Here is an 18,011-nt window from a genome sequence, read left to right as displayed (position 1 = left end):
TTGTAAAACATTGGGCCTCTTATTGGGCTTGGGCCGCCTGGCACTCTTTGGTCGATTTATTGGGCTGACGAAGAAATACAGAATCCGGTGCAATAAGATATGTCAGCCTCATCGTGCCCTTACGTTTCATATACTGCTGGCGGTGCAGTGATGTGCCATCTCCGTTCTCATGGGCATGTAAAAGACTTGTATACAAAATAACTGCAACTAAAAAACTATTCGAACTTTCAACTCATTTGCTATTTTAAAAAACTATTTTTGTAAAATATTTTTGTTGTTTTCAAAATTTTTTGTTTCCACTAAAGTTCAGTGAGTTCGTTCGTCCGCTAAAAGCAACTGAATGAATGGAGAAGCCTCTGCAAATTCGAAGTTTTGAAGTGGCTCCAACGGCCATAGACTTCGAATCTCTGATTGAATCCGCAAACGTTCCCGCAGTAAGCAAAACTCTTTATGAAAACTCTATGTTTTGTTTTACTTACAGGAAAATATTCACTCTCTTTAGCTTTTTTCTCTATCTGCCTGTAAAGGTTTTTAGGGGATGCGTTAACGATTGGAAAGCTGTCTTCAATTGGAATCCTAAGAAGAACGGTCTTGACTATTTGCAGGTTCGTTTTTGTTTCAGTTTTTTGATTGTATTTTTAGTTTTCTAGAAATTGTCATTTGTAGAGTATTTTTTGAATTTATGTCTTTCAAGTGAAACATGTGCTCGATTTCGAATTGATATTTAGGAAAGGGTAGGATCATGTACTGTGGAGGCTATGCTATCTAGATCTGCACCTGTATTCTATGGTGATCTCCGAAGCCATGAGAGGGTAATGACATATATAATTCGTGTTATTTGAGTTATGTGGCTTTCAGTAGCTGCTTCTCCCTGGAACACATTAGCTCTTAGTAATTTGCTTTCTTTACATTTTGTAGGTACCACTGCCATTTTCTGCCTTTATCGGTTTCTGTAAGCAACGTTTGCAAAATACAGATGGTGTTTGTGGACCTTGTGGTGTTAATAATGAATTGGAAAGGAATGGGATGGCAGAGTCTGAATCTTACAATGAGTCTTTGCCTTATGATGATGCCCATCAACAAATTTATTTAGCACAGGTTCCTATTTCGAAGCTCTAAGGCACCGGATATCTTTTTTAATTATGTTTTTCTTCATTATTGCCGTTGAAACCGTATTTATAAATTCTCAGTTTTATGGTGTAGTTTTCTCCACCTAATTCATTCATTACAAAGTATAACCGTGTTGCATCTTTCCTTGATTGTATGTAATTTAGGTACCGATAATGAATATTGAGAACGAAGAGCACGTTCAGCTGGAAGCTTTGAGGGATGATATTCAAATGGTTAGTTCCTCTATTTGACCTGTCCTTCATAGGTTTTTCTATAGCCCTCTACTTAAGAATCTTTGGTTCTCACATGTAATTACTAATTGCCTGGCATTGATTTATGCAGCCCATATTTTTGGAGGAAAAAGTTCTATCATCTATCAACCTGTGGATGAACAATGCTGAAGCTAGATCAAGTACTCATTATGATCCTCACCATAACCTTTTATGCTTAGTTGCTGGTTGCAAACGAGGTTCAGTAATTTTCTCCAACCTTGGTGAATGAGGTTTCTGAGTTTAGGTTTATGATGTTGATAACATGGTTATAGATGCGAAGAGAATACAGAAATCTTGTTTATGTGGCTTACAATGTTTCATCCCTTGGCGTATTTTATAGTATGAGACTAGTTGTTGGCTTGATATGTATTGTAGATGGCTCTATTGGCTGATAGGAGGTGTGACTAGTATATAGAAGTCAAGAGTTGGCCTGTGTTAGAAAAATGTTTTACAGTTTGGTAGGCAATATGGTCTAAGTTACTTGTTTTAATTGGTGTTTGCTTGAAGATTGTTTTCTTGATCTGGTTGCATAATTGTAGGTATCAAATTGGTTAGTACCGGGGAATGGTTGTATGGGTTGGTCAAGAAGAGGATTGAATTGGTGTCTCAGGATTTGTTAGAAAATTGCAAGATTGGGGGTGGAGATGGTGGAAGATTTATATCTTAACCTTTACGAGCTGCATTTCAATAGTTCTTTAACAATGAATCACAGGCAGATTTCAACTAATGCAACTTTGTTGTGTAAGAGTGCATGTTGTATTTGTATGCCTTCAAAGTGGTTTTTCTTTTCCATTTCTTTCTTCTCACTTTTTATGGTTTTTGGTGGTAACAACTTTATAGTGGATGGTAAGAGCAGAGGACTTTGGTTGAAGAGATTTTATTTTCTATTTCAATTTATTTGATTTTCTATTGCATTAATGTTATTTTGTCAAACTTGATGCTTTTTTTTTTTGGGGGGGGGTTTGTTTGACAAACTTGTTTGTTTCACAGTGGTTTTATGGCCTCCTTCTGCAAGTCCAACATTATATCCAATGGCTATATATGGGGAGGCATCAAATCATAGGTATTCTACTTTCTGAATCGATGATATTAACTTAGATCTTGTTTCTTTTATACTCCTTAGCTTAGGGAAATCTTAAACTTCTAATTGTTGCATAATGACCAGTACTCAATGTTTCTATTCTGTGGTCTTCAACACATGCACACACATATATATTCTGATTTCCCCTGCTTTTTTTCTGCAGTTCTGTTGCTTTGGAAAACCCAAACTTTTCAATATATCCAAGAGCGAAATGCTTAATGGAGTACTCACAGACGGTTATTCTTCATGCAGGTGATGCACTTTTCATTCCTGAAGGATGGTAAGGATTAAATCTACTGTGTATTTATTCCATTAGAAGAGTTTCCCTTCTTTGTTAATATAAAAGTACCGAACCCAGTTGTTTTTCTTCCAAGAGATATGTTAATTACATATTCTTATGTTCAGAATCATCATCTCTTTCTCTTCACATGCTAATTTTGCTTTTGACTTTCCGTAGTCATGAGACTGAGAATGTGATATCTACCTAGTGTGGTATTGATAGGTATTACGGTTTTACAGCAAGGAAAAAGATGATTTAGTTAAAGTTAAAATATGTGCTTTGTATTTTTGGCAACGTTGTGTGCATGTGTAACTTAAACCATTGTGCGGGTCATTGCCTTATTGTTTCATTTGTTATTGACTACTCCCTCTGTAAGAATGTATAGCTTATATAATTTATTTTCTAAAGCTTGCCCAGTATTTTTCCCAACTTAAATAACCAAATCCTGGTAGGTGTTGCTTTTTGTTTTTTTTCTTTGGGTGCTCTAATTGCCATGTAATCCAGCTTCTGACATTATATAAAAAAGAGTTTGAAGAAACTTCTGGTCTATGCTTTTATTGTTATATATATGAAGCTCCTTTCTCACTTGTGCTGTCCCAAAAAAAAAAAAAAAAAAAAAAAAAAAAAAAGGGAAAAAAGGAAAGAATCTGAAGCTCCTGGTCCTGGCAATGTTTCATGAAGAAGAAAATAAAACCCCTTCACTTGTGTGTCAATTGTTTGCTGATATGATACGAGTGTTTTTACAAAAAGTATATTTTCCCTCTATTGTTTTGATCATTGTTATTGTGAAATTATTCTTCATAGTCATATTTGTCATTATGTCAAGTTTACCTTTCTCCTGGTATACCATCAAGTTAAATGATGTTTGTCTCTTCGCTGTAGGTTCCACCAGGTAGATAGTGATGAAATGACCATTGCTGTTAACTTTTGGTGGCGCTCCAACATTATGTCAAGCATGTTAGAACACATGGATTCATATTATTTACGAAGAATACTGAGGAGGTTCTTACAGTTGAATTTATCTTTAATGTCAGTTAAAAGTGTTGCTAATACAAAAAGCTAACTTGATTGTATATTTATTTCATGCTTCATTTCTGCATCAAATCCAAATTTCAAATGGAAGATTAACGGACAGGGAAATGGTATGTGTCTTACTCATGTGTGTGTGATTTCTATCCAGATTACACTACTTCAAGTTTGTAGCATATTTGTCAACATTAGTTGCTTTCAAGGGATGAGAAACATATTCTACTCGTTCAAATTATTCCCATAGGAAAATAAATATATAGATTCTATTTCGACAATTTGATTGAAAGATTTTTAGAGCTTCTATCTAGAAGATATATAACATTGTTTCTATATATCTATTTATCTTAAATTCCTATAAAAATTTTCAAAAATTACTATTTAATATCAATTTATTGTGGGAAAGCTTGCGAAACTTCATGTCTAAGAAAAGTACTCATGATTTATCACAATTGATTTGGACAATATAGATAAAATTTTTGTCGACTCTAGCTAGCAATCTATTTGTAGAACTTTTACTTCATTTTTCATATTTTCTTTTTAACTTTATTAGTTTATATTTGTCTCTATTCATTAAATGTGGGAATCAAATATGCTTTTTTATTTCCACTTTTCTTTGTAATATTCCTTTTCTGATGTTTCTTGTTCCACCTATTAAGTACGTTTATTTATATATTTGTTATAAATTAGGACAGGATGAAGCTCTACGTAAGGACTCTTCTGCAGAAATGCCGAAGACAAAAATGAATATGTGTGAGCTGCTGGATAAACGAGAAGGAGGTCAATTTCTTATTGTTTACTGAGAGATCTATTATATGTTACTTGGTGTCTTTGTCTTTCCATTTTTTCAAGGAGTAGAGAAATGGAATTTGAGGTTTAAAGCTTACCAGAGTTCAATAATTTCATATCCAGATAATAGTACTGACAACCAAAATCAGACATGTGAGGAATGGGATTTAAATGGAACACAAGAGCAGAGAAATACGTTGCATGAACTGGAGCCATTTTCCATCCAGGCTCTTCATGAACTTGTTTCTTTGGTTCATGATTCTGTTAATATTGCTGATCATGTTGAACCAGTTCAATCCACTTCAACAGCTGATTCTACCGCAAGTGTGAAAGTTGAATACAAAAAAACTATGACAACTGATTCATTTAGCTTGGAAGATGATCCAGTTGCTAAAATTCTTTGGACCCTTGACTCATGCACTCTTCAAAGTGTCTTTCTTGCTATGGCAGTGAGTATTCTATTTCTAATAAAAGCTTAAACTTTTAATAGATGGATGGAATTTGTGGCATGGCTAGATTATAGATACTATACATTTGAGTTGCGCTTTTTATTGATTCATTCCACAAGACTATAGAATAGATGGCCAGAGCTCTGTAAATGAAAGTATGTATGGCAGTTGGCATCATTTAGGTAGTATTATGTCTAACGTTCATCACAATACAGATGCCGCCCTTCGCATATTGTCCAGTAATATATTGTTTTTCATCATTGAACTCTTCAAGTTCTGATCCACTTGATGATAGGTTTTTTTTTTTTTTTTTTTTAAGGTGAATAGCACTTGATAGTTCATTGTTACTCAACTTCAGATTTTGAATTCATTTCACTTTTTTATATAGAACTTATTATCTATTTCTATTTCCTCTTTTAGAGAAATTTCCCAAGAACTCTGGAGGCTCTAATACTGCATTTGCTTTCACCGGTGGGAGCTGAAGTCCTCACACGTAAGTTTGATGAGATAGATCGACGTACCACTGAGGACGATAGGTACATACTGATTTCCCATAATCCTTCTTTTGGTTCTCATTTATATTTTCTGTGACAAATGGTATTCATCTTACTTTTGGTTTCTACATGTTAATCCTTATTTCAGGAACAAATTCTACAAGGTTTTCTATGGTGCCTTTGATGATCAGTTTGCGGCAATGGATGCCATTCTGAATGGGAAAGAATCATTTGCCCTACAGGTAATACTGTGCTCTGTCGAAGCTTGTATCTGGAACTCAGCATGAACATGTCCCCCTAATAGAATGTGAAGTATAAACAGCAAATATAGATAATTCTTTGAAATGTGCTTGTATAGGTTGAGGAGGTAGGTTTTCATGCATTAAAATAATGTAAGACTATATAGACATTTTTCTTTTTTACTTTACTTATTTTTTCTGGGTCAGGGGTTGGGGAGGGGGAAAGCGAAAATGGGATGTTGTCTGGGCCTTCCTTCCTATGAAGATCATGAACCATCTCTTTGGTTTTGATTGACTAAAAACATGACTCGTCTGTTTTAAAACATCTCATTTTAAACATCTAGTAATAGTGTTCTGTTTGCACCATCTACTGCTTTGTAACGTCCCAGAAAATAATAAATTTACTCTACTCTTAGGACTTTTGCTGGTAAGAGTGTTTCATGTGAATGAACTGGTGCCAAGAAAACTTTCTAAAAGTTTGGCTATTTGTGCTCAAACAAATGCTCTTTTCTTTCCTTGAGGTTACTTTATCATTAATAGAGCTTGGGTGGGGAACAAGGGTTCAAAGTTATTCCAATTACTGTTTCCTTTATCAGAGATAATAGATTTTTCATTATTAAAACATCATCAAGCAATTTTTTGTATCAAGTAGTACTTGTTAGCATGCACAATTCTAAACTTCTTGTTAGTTTACTGGAAGTTCTAACTAAGCATGGTTCCTTGTAATGCCAATTGCTCTTTCCTGTCTAGCACAACTCTCATGGCAATCTTTTTGTTGAATAACTTTGATGGCATTGCTTTTTTTCTCAAAATGAGCAGACTCTGTAGAATTTTCTTTTGGATGCCTTGCTTTTCTTTGTTTCTTTACATTTTTATATCATCTTCAGCCTAGTGGATATTCGTGCAATATTTATCTTGTGGATTTATACAGTCTACTCTCCTCCATATTCGAGCAGTAAATTGAAAATTTGCAGCACAATTTGGATGTTCTTGATTATTCACTAATTAACTCAAGCGTAACAAAAGATGCAAATTCAAAGTGTTTTGGAACTTATCAAGAAATCGAATGCTTTGACAAACATGTAGAAGTTGTTCCAAATATTTACACATCTCGTCTAAAAGATTGGCTGCACATTGCTTTCAAAACATTCAGAATCCGATGAATATGAAACAAATTGTTCAGGCGATGGAATGCATGAGGAACCATGATTTATTTTTTAAGCAGATTAACACTTTTATTTTTGTTTAATTTTTCTTTTCAGGCATTCAGGAATGTGTTGGACAAGTTTGTGGGATTTGATTTGGGTGGGCCAACACGTGGGCTTAGATGAGAGTTTCTGCAAGCACTCCTTTAAAGAAATTGGTCCCTCCGGGTCTCTGGTATCTTGAGAGAATATAATTGATGTGTATATTCGGTGCTGCTGGAGCTTTTTTCATTTTTTTTACGTTTTTCTTACATGTATTTTTCTACTGTTTTAAAGGAACTAAAATCACCGCTAACTTTTGATTCAGCTGTAAGCATTGGATATCTACATACGTTCTAATTTATACTATAATTGAACTACAACTCTGAATTGTTTTTGAAGTTTTGGTCTGATTTAAGTTCATTCCTTTACGTTCCGCTCTAGATCCGTCATGGGCGGATAGATTGCACTGTTAATTTTCATCTATTAAAGAGGAAAAATTAACGTTGTAACAATTTGATATGTTTTATGTTTTTCTAAATTCAAGCATTTGAGATTCAATTAGTTATATGCTGAGGTAATCAATATTCCCATTAAACGACCATAAGCTTGGTGGGAAGCGATATATTGAATTAGAAAATAACTTGCTTCTTATGATTGTTTAATCGAGAAACTGATGCCATACTCCTTTAGCAGGTTTCTTTAGCTAAGCTTGTGAAAATGACAAGAACAAAAATGGTCAGAGAAGTAATAACTAGATGCAAAACGCAATGAGAATGTATAATTTTACATCTTTGTTTATTATTAAATATATTAACACTCATTAAGAGATATGTGGAAAAGAGGGTCATTCTGTGGGAATTTGCAGCTGGAGAGGGAAAAGGAGAAAAAAAAAAACAAAGCATGGAAAAGAAAGGTTTGGTAATTATTAGAGTTGGAAGAAAGAAAAGAGGGAAAAAGGAAGATATGTAGAGGAAGAGATTCCCTGGTGGAAGATGACATATGCAAGTCTGTTGTGAAAGAAAGAAGAGAAAGAATAGAAGAGAAGCTTTTAGTTTGTCTGGTTGTGGAGCAGAGGGTGATAAAAAAGAGTCTTTTTTACTAGGCAAATGGTATATATTGTATCCTAAACCCTGCAACTTATATATATACTTTCTAAAAGCTTGGATATACCATAACCACCCAAACCCTCCTTTCATTAATCCCTAGGCTTCACTATCTCTCTCTCTCTCTTTCTGTCTCTCTCTCTCTCTCCCTCTTTCTCTTGGTGGATATACTCAGTTGTATTTGAGAAACTTTTTTTGGTAATTCTTTTTATTTGACTAAGATGTTTGGAGTAACACTTTTTTCCCACAATTAGCAAAAGCTCTTGTGAATGAAGCGCCATTTGAAGAGACCTCTTTTATGATCAATTTAGATAAAACCTAAAGTCATAAAATAACCGTAAAAATATTGCATCTAAATTTGTGCATACATATATTGTTCATGTTTACCCCAAAAAAAAAAAAAAAAAAAAATCAAAAATACATATATTGTTCATTTATACTTCTTATCTATATTTACCAACCCATGACACTCAGAAATTGACAACAGTAATACAAGAGCTTTCAAATTTGTCCCTTATATGTTATTTATCAACTGACAAAAGGTTTAGAATTTATGGTATAAATTTTCACGTACTAATATACTAATATTATCAAATTTATATACAAATTTGATAACCTAACAGTACTCAATCAAAAATTCATAAAAAGAAAAAGGAAAATAAAACAGTACTCAATCGAAAAATAGGCTGGCTATGTAACAAAGTAAGGAAGCTGTAGTTCAATTGTGTGAAGGTTATTGTAGGTTAAGCAGCCAACCTAAGGCTGTTATGTGGGGATGTGCACAGAAATTGATAAAGGGTCATCAAGAAAAAAGAAGACTGAGAATTTGGTTTTCAAAATTTCAAAGTTGTATCGAGCATCTTTTTCATAACCGTTGACATTTTCCCAATCTTTTATTTATTTATTTATTTTTCCTTTTCTTTTCTTTTCTTTTCTTTTTGTTCTTTAGATTTCACTAAGTCCCGGACCACCACCACACCAAGCACAAAAATACATACACCATCAACTTAGGCTAACTTTCTGCACTCACGCTTAAAACAAGTTTTACAGCCTCCCTACCCTCCTCTCTCTTTAGAAAAGGCTAAGTTTCTTTGAAATTTTTATCCCCATTTTTATTTTTTTTGTACTAACCCCCAAAAGAAAGTGACCAGAAAAAGAATCTCTCGGAAACTTCATTATCCAATTGGAATTTGTTGCAAAAGGAAACAAATTAAAAGGAAAAAAAAAAAGTGAGTTGCTCAAATTTTGAGAGTCTTTGTTCATGTGCTATGCTCGCTTAGTCATAATAGGGAGATGAAAAGATTTCCTCATTCAACATGTCTGTTTATATGATTGAATATTATGAGTCAATGATTCGCCTTAATACGTCTCTATATTAAATCTATACAATTATTTACATATGGAATTTGATTAGTCACGAATATGTTTTATGTGTGACCACCCTTGTGAAATCTTTAGCTAAGGTCCTTTGTAAACAAGTTCCATTAATTCTTCTCTCTCTCTCTCTCTCTCTCTATATATATATATATATATTAGTTTGTTCGCTTTGTAAAAATTGATTAATAATATTTATAGTATCACGGACTTGCATAAAATTGAAGGCTATGAACGAATTGAGATCATTATTAATTGAAGCTAATTAACATAAAAGGCTATTTAGATACAGCAAATTGAAGGATATCCTAGCTCCCTCAGACCACCTTTTGAAGATAAAAGCTAGTATAGAGGTATCCCCAAAAGAAAAAGAAACCGAACAAATTTACTTAGATATGGATCTGAAACAAAAGAACTTGTACAAGTAGTTTTTCATCATTATTTAATGTAATTTTTTTTTAATTTTTATATATTTAAAATCTGAGAACTAGGAAAAAAAAATAAAAATTACTGTCAAGATTGAAGAAGATGCCAAATTAATCAGAAAAATATACAGAGTGACAATTTTTAAGGTTATGTAAAATTCAATATCAGTGGCAGTCTGGCAGTGTATGAATTTTGAACGTGAATAAAAAAGGAGAAGATGGTGGAGAATATTGGTATTGTTTATGTTTGGTTTGAATTATCAAATACAAATCCAAGGGAGAGGCTGCAGAATAATAGAATGGGGCCTATCAATGTCGACATCGATGGGTTGGATTTCTGTTGAGGGGCACATACGTCAATCCGAAGGGTACAAGTTGTGGGGTCCTACCTCTACCGACATGCTCACCTCATCTTTCTTTCTTCTGCTTCTATTTCTCTCTCTTCATTTTTGCTCTTCGTTCTTAGCCTTGCTATATGCAAATCTCTCATCTCTACCTCTTCCCCTTTCTATTTCTCTATTATTTCCTTTTGCACATTTACTAGAAAATCTTGGGTGTTTTTTGTAACTCTGTTGCATGCAATTATGTAAAAATTGTATGTATTCTTTTGTGTAAGAGTAGGTCCTTTATTTTTTGAAAGTATTTAATGTACTATCTGTTTTCTTTTCTGTCTCATCACTTTTTTATTTTTGAATGTCAATAATTTAATTAATGTTTTACCATTTTTTATTATTGCAAAAATTATATTGTATTCTTTTGTGTAAGAGTAGGTCCTTTATTTCCTGGAAGTATTTAATGTACTATCTGATTCCTTTTCTGTTTCATCACTTTTTTATTTTTCAATGTCAATAATTTAACTAATGTGTTACCACTTTTTTATTTTTCAATATCAATAATTTAATTAATGTATCAAAAAGATAATAGTAAAATGAGATATGAGGTAAAATAGTGAATTTGCATTACTTGGTCACAAAAATAATGCATTTATACATTCATAAAAGCAAGCAAAAAAAAATTTTTTTTTGATAAATGATTTAAACATATGTAATCTTACCTTTTTTGTTTTTTCTTTCTTCTATTTTTTTGAAAAAAAGAAAAGAAAAGAAAAATTAGTTTTGAATTGTTTTTTCATAAACAAAGGGTACATCTTACACATCTTACCTTCAATAAGAGTAGATTCCCTTATTAAATATTTTAATATACTATCTGTTTTATTTTTTGTCTCAATATTTTTTTATTTCTCAATATCAATAATTTAATTGATGTCTCACTACTTTTTTATTTTTCAATATTAATAATTTAATTGATGTATCAAAAAGATAATAGTAAAACGAGATGTGAGGTATAATAGCAAATTTGCATTGCGTGATCACAAAAATATGCACTTATACATTCATGAAAGTAAGTAAAAAAAACAAAATATCTATAAATGATTTAAACATATGTACTCTTACCTTTTTTGTTTTTTCCTTCTTCTCTTTTCTCCCAAAAAAAAAAAAAAATAGTTTTGAATTGTTACACATAAGCAATCTGTGCATTTTGCATATCTTACCTTTTTTATTAGAGCATCTTACCTTTAATAAGAGTAGGTTCCCTTATTAAATATTTTTATGTACTATCTGTTTTATTTTCTGTCTTACTATTTTTTTTTATTTTTCAATATCAATAATTTAATCGATGTCTTACCACCTTTTTATTTTTCAATGTCAATAATTTAATTGATGTATAAAAAAGATAATGATCAGATGAGATGTGAGGTAAAATAGCAAATCTACATTGCTTGATCACAAAAATAATGCACTTATACATTCATGAAAGCAAGCCAAAAAAACAAAAAAAAGGATAAATGATTTAAACATATGTACTCTTACCTTTTTTGTTTTTTCTTCCTTCTCTTTTCTTTAAAAAAAAAAAAAAAAAACTAGTTTTGAGTTGCTAGTCATAAGCAAACTGTATTTCTTGCATATGTTACCTTTTTTATTGGAGCATTTTACCTTTCATAATAGTAGGTCCCCTTATTAAATATTTTAATGTACTATCTGTTTTATTTTCTGTCTCATCACTTTTTTATTTTTCAATGTCAATAATTTTGATTGACGTGTCTAACATAAAAGATAAAGTGAGACAATGCATTTGTATTACTTGATTATGAAATAATACAAAAGATAAATGTATGAAAGAGTGGAAAACGATTGAAAAAAAAAAAAAACTAGGTAAATATGATATATATGGAGTAGTGCACTAACGGAAATAAGATGAAATCATGAAAATTGCAAGTGATTTCTTGTGTTATATATGTAACCTTTTGTAAACTAAAGTTTCGAATTGCTATATTTTTATGAGCAAATTGTCTTTACAGCAGCTCCTAAGTGTGGTATATAGTTTGTTTCTATAAACTACTTTAATTTTTTCAATTTGCTATGGAAGTTGCTTCTTTAGGGATTTTTCATTTAATCATTCTGAACTAAAAGTTAAAAGCTAAATTTGTTAGGGTTAGAGAAGAAAATAGCACGGTTTTTATCACATATAAATATATATAATTAATAAAATATCACTTTTTCATAGGATCTAAGGGTTGAAAATTAAAGAAATTCTAACGTTAGTCTAAAATTTATTTGTGTTCACTCCTTCACAAGCCTGATAATGATGTTCAAACTCACTGAAAATTATAAAAATTGTAATACTTTTAGCTGATTCTATACATATATATATGCTGCAATAACAGAATATATGCAAATCTACCAATTTTAAGAATAAGTATAAGAAGGATATATATATATATATATATATATATATAATATAGATAAATAGATAGATATAAATATATTTTTATTTTGGTAAACAAGAGAATTCATTAACAACAATGCAAAGAGAACAAACACCCCAACCTCTTACAAAGGATGAGAGGAGGTTGGGGTCCATTCCAGCACAAGGAAGAAGGATTATATAGTTGATTGGTGGAATGGTTTTTTTGTTTTTTTGTTTTTTTTTTTTTTCTCCTTCGACAACAAAAACTTTCACAAAAGAAAAACAACAACCATTTAACGTAATATACATAGGAAAAAGAAAATATAGATATGCATATAAAAGACCTAGTAAATCAACTAAGGACATTGAGAACAATTTAAAGCAAAAAAGGAAAAAGAAAATTAATAATGTGGAGACGGATAAACGCATATAAGATGAGAGGAGTGGATTGTGGAAGGAAGACTTGGGTAGTTTTGTCATTTCAGACAGCATGGTCAAATCTGAAATCTCTCTTTTACCCCTGATTGGCTTCAACAATCAGCCCACGTATCAGAAGCGGCAGCAGCAGCAGCCTCGGCAGCGAACCCAAAAGCCTGAGTCTTCAACAGAGAGTGGTGGTGGTGGTGGTGGTGGTGGTGGTGATTCCGCTCATACGGTTGATGAAAATCTACACTTCCCGAGTATGTTAGCATATCCTTGACATTTACGCTAACGTTAAGAGCCCCATTTCCCGTACCATGAGGAGGACCATGGCCTCCATTGCCATCTCCAGTCAAACCCAGGAAGTCCCTAGTCAAACGGTCAGTCTTGTGCCACGTGGCTAGATCTCCGGACGCCAAGCCACCGAGGAACTCGGTGGAAATGTGATGGCTCACCGTATCAATGGTGTGACCCAGCGTTCCGAACTCGGTCATGGCCAAGCCGTGAGCCATGTGACCCACTGACTGAGCCTGTTGCGCTGCAGTACTCGCTGTTGCACCAACGGTTGCAGCCTTTTGGAGCAGCGCAGTGGCTGACAGGTGCGCTGAGGTGGCGGCGTTTGAGGCTTGTTGTGTGGTCACATGGAGGTTTTGGTATGGTAAGGTTACCAAACCCCCCTTATGACCACCATCTTGGAAGAATTGTGAATTGTTTGGGATTTGGAAATGTTGAACTTCTGGCTTGATCTGAAGTGGGTGGTTTTGAGTTTGAGCACTGTTGTTGTTGTTGCTGCTATTAGGGTTAGGGTTTTGATGTGGGTCCCAGGGTGTGAGGGAGATTTGTGTGATTGATTGTGGTGGATTTGGATTAAAAGGGAATAGAGGCTGGATCGTAACTGGGTTCGTTGTGGTGGCTAATTGGTTTGCTGAGAGTCTTGCACTTTCTTCGGCCAATGCATCACAGAAGGCTCTGTGGGTTATGAAGCTGTCCTTCCTGTTTATAATTTATATTCACGAGAATAGCCAACAGAGAAAGACAAGAGAGTTTTTAGTACGAAAAGCTAATATTTGAAATCTGACAAAGGGATATTGGGTGTTTGTGTGAATTAGAGAGAGAAAAAAAAAAAAAAAAACTGTTTCTTTGTTTTGTATTGATTTGGTCATAGTGGGGTTAAGTTGGTTCATATATAGAAAAAATAACATGCATGGGGTTTTAATTCATGTGCATGGGAAAAATGTAAAATTGGATATCTACTGGTCAAAAGGAATGAAATTAGAAACAATAATAATAAAAAAGAAAATTAAAAGAAAAAAGTGAAAATGATCAGCATGCAATGCGTGTGTATATAATAATCATGCATGTTGTTGCATTGACAAAGAAATGCCAAAAAAACATTTAAAAAAAAAAGAAGAGGATATATAATTAATTATATATTGCCAAAATAAAAGAGATGCTTGGCAAATTGATTAATTTATGCATGCAGATGGGCGTATTGGATATAATGCCCAGGAAATTGATCATTAAAATCACGCACATGCATAAAACAGAAATATGAAAAATTAAAAAAACCGAGTAAAAATCTACTGACCATGAAGGGGAAAGTAAGTTAGCATGATCAGATTTTTTTGCAGACTTATCAGTTTTTATAATGATGAAAGTTCAGTGTTTTTCTCTGCAAGTTACCAATGGCATGCTTCATTAGATTATAAAAAATAAAAAATAAAAAAAAGGAAAATAATTGTCACGGGTTTTCTCATCCAAGAAACCCAAAAAGTAATTTAACTTCTTTAACTTTTTCTTAGACAAGAGCAGATCTCCATCATTGTTTTCGAGACTGCAGTCACTCCCTTTAGGAAGTACTAAAAGAACCACAAAATACCAAAAAAAAAAAAAAAAAAAGACCAACTCGATCTTTATGAGCAACCAAATGAAATTGAAGAACCATGAAAAACAGTATAGCCAAATGTATAATATCGTAGAATATAAAGTTTAAAGAAAAAAAAAATCACGTAAAATCTTCAAAAACTTGATACTGAGAATGAATCTGTAACTATGTGTAAGAAACTTATATCATACGCATAATGCATCCAGAACTTGATTGATACATAAAAAATCAAACTGGCTTGGCGACAAGCAAAGTACAAAACATTATCATGTATATATACAAAAACAAAAAATTTATTAACTGTTTGCTTCTATTTGTTTTTCTTCATTATCTTTGTTTTCTTTTTTCAAATTAAGACGAAAATGGCAGGTTCAGATTTTCAGAGATAATGCTTTCAGTTTTCTCTATTGAAATTGTCCTCAAGTAACAGACACTTGCATTAATGGTGTCTATTTCCGCGCAACCTGCCACTGCATTTAAGCACCCAGATATATATATTCCCATGCAGAGAGCTTACCATTCTCATGTAACAACAACTCCTTCTGACCAAAATCACCGGAATACACAAAAACGAAACACACCCTCTTTATGACAACTCATCAGACTTCCCATTTTTAAACCCAAAAAAAAAAAAAGGGGTTTCTAATAATTAATAATAATCTAATAAGAAACATCACATGGAGAAGAAGATTAATTAGGAGTTTAATTAATTAAGACGAAGAGATATAAACAGAATTAGAATTGTTATACCTGGAGAAAAGGGTTCCACAGTCACATCTATATTCTCTAGTGCCACATGTTTTGGAGTGAGCCTTCCAATCAGATTGGACTGCATAGATCTTTGAGCATTTCTCACACTTCCATTTCTTCTCTCCATGTTTCCTGCAGTAGTGTTTTTTAATTCCTGTAAGATCTCCAAGTGCTCTTGAAGGATGGTGATGAACACATGAAGGTTCAGGGCAGACATAGGCTTTCTTTTTAATTTCTTTGCTGTTTCTCTGTTTCAGCTTCCATGGAAGGTTATGACCTCTCCTGTGAAGTTGAAGATTCTGATCTCTCTGAAACCCTTTGTTGCAGATCTCACACACAAATCTATTGGTGGCTAATAAAGTCTTTGGGGATAATGCTATAACCTCAGCATCTGGGTCTGAAAAATAAACCAATCAAAAAATAAAATAAAATTTAAGCTTACAATAAGAAATTGAACAAATTAAAGAAATTAATTAAGCTCTTATATATATATATATATATATATAATATAGATTACCTGGGTTTCCAGGGAGGCTTCTTTTCTTCTTGATTTTGTGTGGTTGCTGAGGAGAAATGGTGGAAACCACTGGATTTAATCCACCAAATTCTTGAACTCTTGTCCCTGAAGACACACTGGCTTCCTCAGACAAAGAAGTTGAATTGGACATGGCGGCAGGAAACATTTGCTTTTGGAAGAAAACTCCAACAAGAGAAAAACAAAGGAAAAAAAACCAGTACTACCCTCTTTCCTTTAGCTATAATATAATCTTTTTGTTTTGTTTAATGAGATCTTTCTTTCAAAGTACCCCACTTTTGCAAACCTTTGAAAGATATAATAACAGCAAGAAAAAGAGAGACTAATATAACTAAGACCAAGTTATAAGCACAGAAATAGAGAATCCCAGCTTTGGACAACAAACTATACTAGTATACCCACCCTATAGACACAGAAAGGAATCATTTTATTGGGTTAGAAAAGCAAAAAATTAAAATCTCTCGTGAAGAGATTATTATTATGATGATGATGATGATGGGTTATTCTTCAGGTCGCTATCTAGCTAGACCATGAATATTGCTTGTCTGAAGCAACCCTCTGCAAAATCAATACAGACATATCTCTTTCCCAATCTTTCTCTTTTTCTCTCTCTCTCTTTCTCTTTCTTAAAAACCCATCAAGAAGCTCTAGTCCATGCAATCCAACATGGTAAGAACAGACAATAAGATTTTTTTTTTTTTTTTCTTTTGGTTTTCCTCTCAGGACCTCTTCACTACTTAATAATCCTTTCCTTTCTATCTATTTATTTGCACAAATAGAAGAGAGAGAAAGATACTGAAAATGAAGAGGTACAGTAGCTGCTGCGTATATTGTATATAATAGTGTACAGTACAGAGGGTTATGATTACAGTGGCAGACCATGGAAAATGAGAGGGGTGGAAAATTGAAAGCGGAAAAGAAAAAATAAAATAAAATAGAAAAGAAAAAGGTTAAAAAAAAAAAAATATCCCCAGAAAGAAAAAAAGGGCTAAGAATTCTGTAAAGGTCAGAGAGAGATAGAGATAGGAGGGACGAGGAGGCTAGCCCGAGCAAAAAAGAAGAGGAAGAATCCCCAAACCCACTTGATACATCAAAAAATTTCTTTCTTTTTATTATTATTATTATTATTAATTATTTATTGTTATTATTAGTTTTTTTATGATTATTTATCTTTTAGTCTGACTTTGGCACTTTCTGTCTTTTCTTTTGTCCCTGTAATAAAACACCCAAAACCCAAAAGGCCCTTGATTTGAATTGAAATGATATTAAAAGGAGATATGTATATATGTATATAGTTTACAACGTTTGGCTAAGAGAATGAGAAGCTCAAAAAGCTTGCGGGGTGCTGTATAAAAGGCATAAGAGATATGGACCGACCTTGTCAACCTTTTATATAAAACACCCTCCACTACATGATTGATAATTGATTGACTCTCTACTTATACACTGATTTAAAAGTACCATATAAAAAAAATAAAGTACTAAATGTGCTTTATGATGTATTTTATTTTACATATAATATATAGTTTGGTTCTTCTATTCTATTCTACCTTTATTACATTGTTGATTATTCCCACTAAATCCATCTTTTGCTATTATCACATGCAAAATTAATTGAATGCTTTAGAAGACCAAAAGTTTATGAAATATGGCTTAATTAATTGAATGCTTTAGAAAACCAAAATTTTATGAAATATGGCTTTGTCCCTCTAAATTTTCATTCATTTTTTGTGTTTGTAATATCTGTTTTTCAATAATTTACAATATGTTGTTATTTGGGAATATCCAGCTTCGACTTTGAATTATTAATTTTTCTTTCCAAGTTTTCGTCGAATAATTTAATG

The 18,011-nt window shown here is 32.8% G+C and overlaps 2 protein-coding genes across 4 annotated transcripts; one reads left to right on the top strand and one right to left on the bottom strand.

Moving 5' to 3' along the window:
• Nucleotides 1-123: 123 nt before the first annotated feature.
• Nucleotides 124-7,325, top strand: LOC107425821 (lysine-specific demethylase JMJ31). Of its 3 annotated transcripts, none has more exons than XM_016035866.4 (15): nt 124-434; nt 528-605; nt 729-812; nt 919-1,098; nt 1,275-1,343; nt 1,453-1,522; nt 2,373-2,445; nt 2,627-2,743; nt 3,626-3,745; nt 3,867-3,885; nt 4,465-4,549; nt 4,682-5,007; nt 5,428-5,543; nt 5,650-5,743; nt 7,003-7,325. In XM_016035866.4, the coding sequence occupies exons 1-15, from the start codon at nt 345-347 to the stop codon at nt 7,069-7,071; spliced, it is 1,590 nt and encodes a 529-aa protein (XP_015891352.3). In that variant the 5' UTR covers nt 124-344; the 3' UTR covers nt 7,072-7,325. The 3 variants fall into 3 exon arrangements, with proteins under 3 accessions (XP_015891352.3, XP_015891351.3, XP_024933380.3); XM_016035865.4 differs by having other exon boundaries at nt 125-434; nt 1,453-1,579; XM_025077612.3 differs by having other exon boundaries at nt 393-434; nt 695-812; nt 1,453-1,579.
• A 5,467-nt stretch (nt 7,326-12,792) lies between these two features.
• On the bottom strand, nt 12,793-17,234 carry LOC107425870 (protein indeterminate-domain 12). The gene is made up of 3 exons (XM_048481362.2): nt 16,150-17,234; nt 15,633-16,029; nt 12,793-13,990 (listed from the first exon to the last, which is right to left on the bottom strand). Exons 1-3 carry the CDS (start codon nt 16,313-16,315, stop codon nt 13,108-13,110), a joined length of 1,446 nt encoding a protein of 481 aa, XP_048337319.2. The 5' UTR covers nt 16,316-17,234; the 3' UTR covers nt 12,793-13,107.
• Between the last annotated feature and the right edge of the window lie 777 nt (nt 17,235-18,011).

Source organism: Ziziphus jujuba, chromosome 9 (genome assembly GCF_031755915.1).
Source record: "Ziziphus jujuba cultivar Dongzao chromosome 9, ASM3175591v1".
NCBI lineage: Eukaryota > Viridiplantae > Streptophyta > Magnoliopsida > Rosales > Rhamnaceae > Ziziphus > Ziziphus jujuba.
Note: the sequence above shows the minus strand (reverse complement) of the source record. Positions and strands in the feature narration are given on the sequence as shown.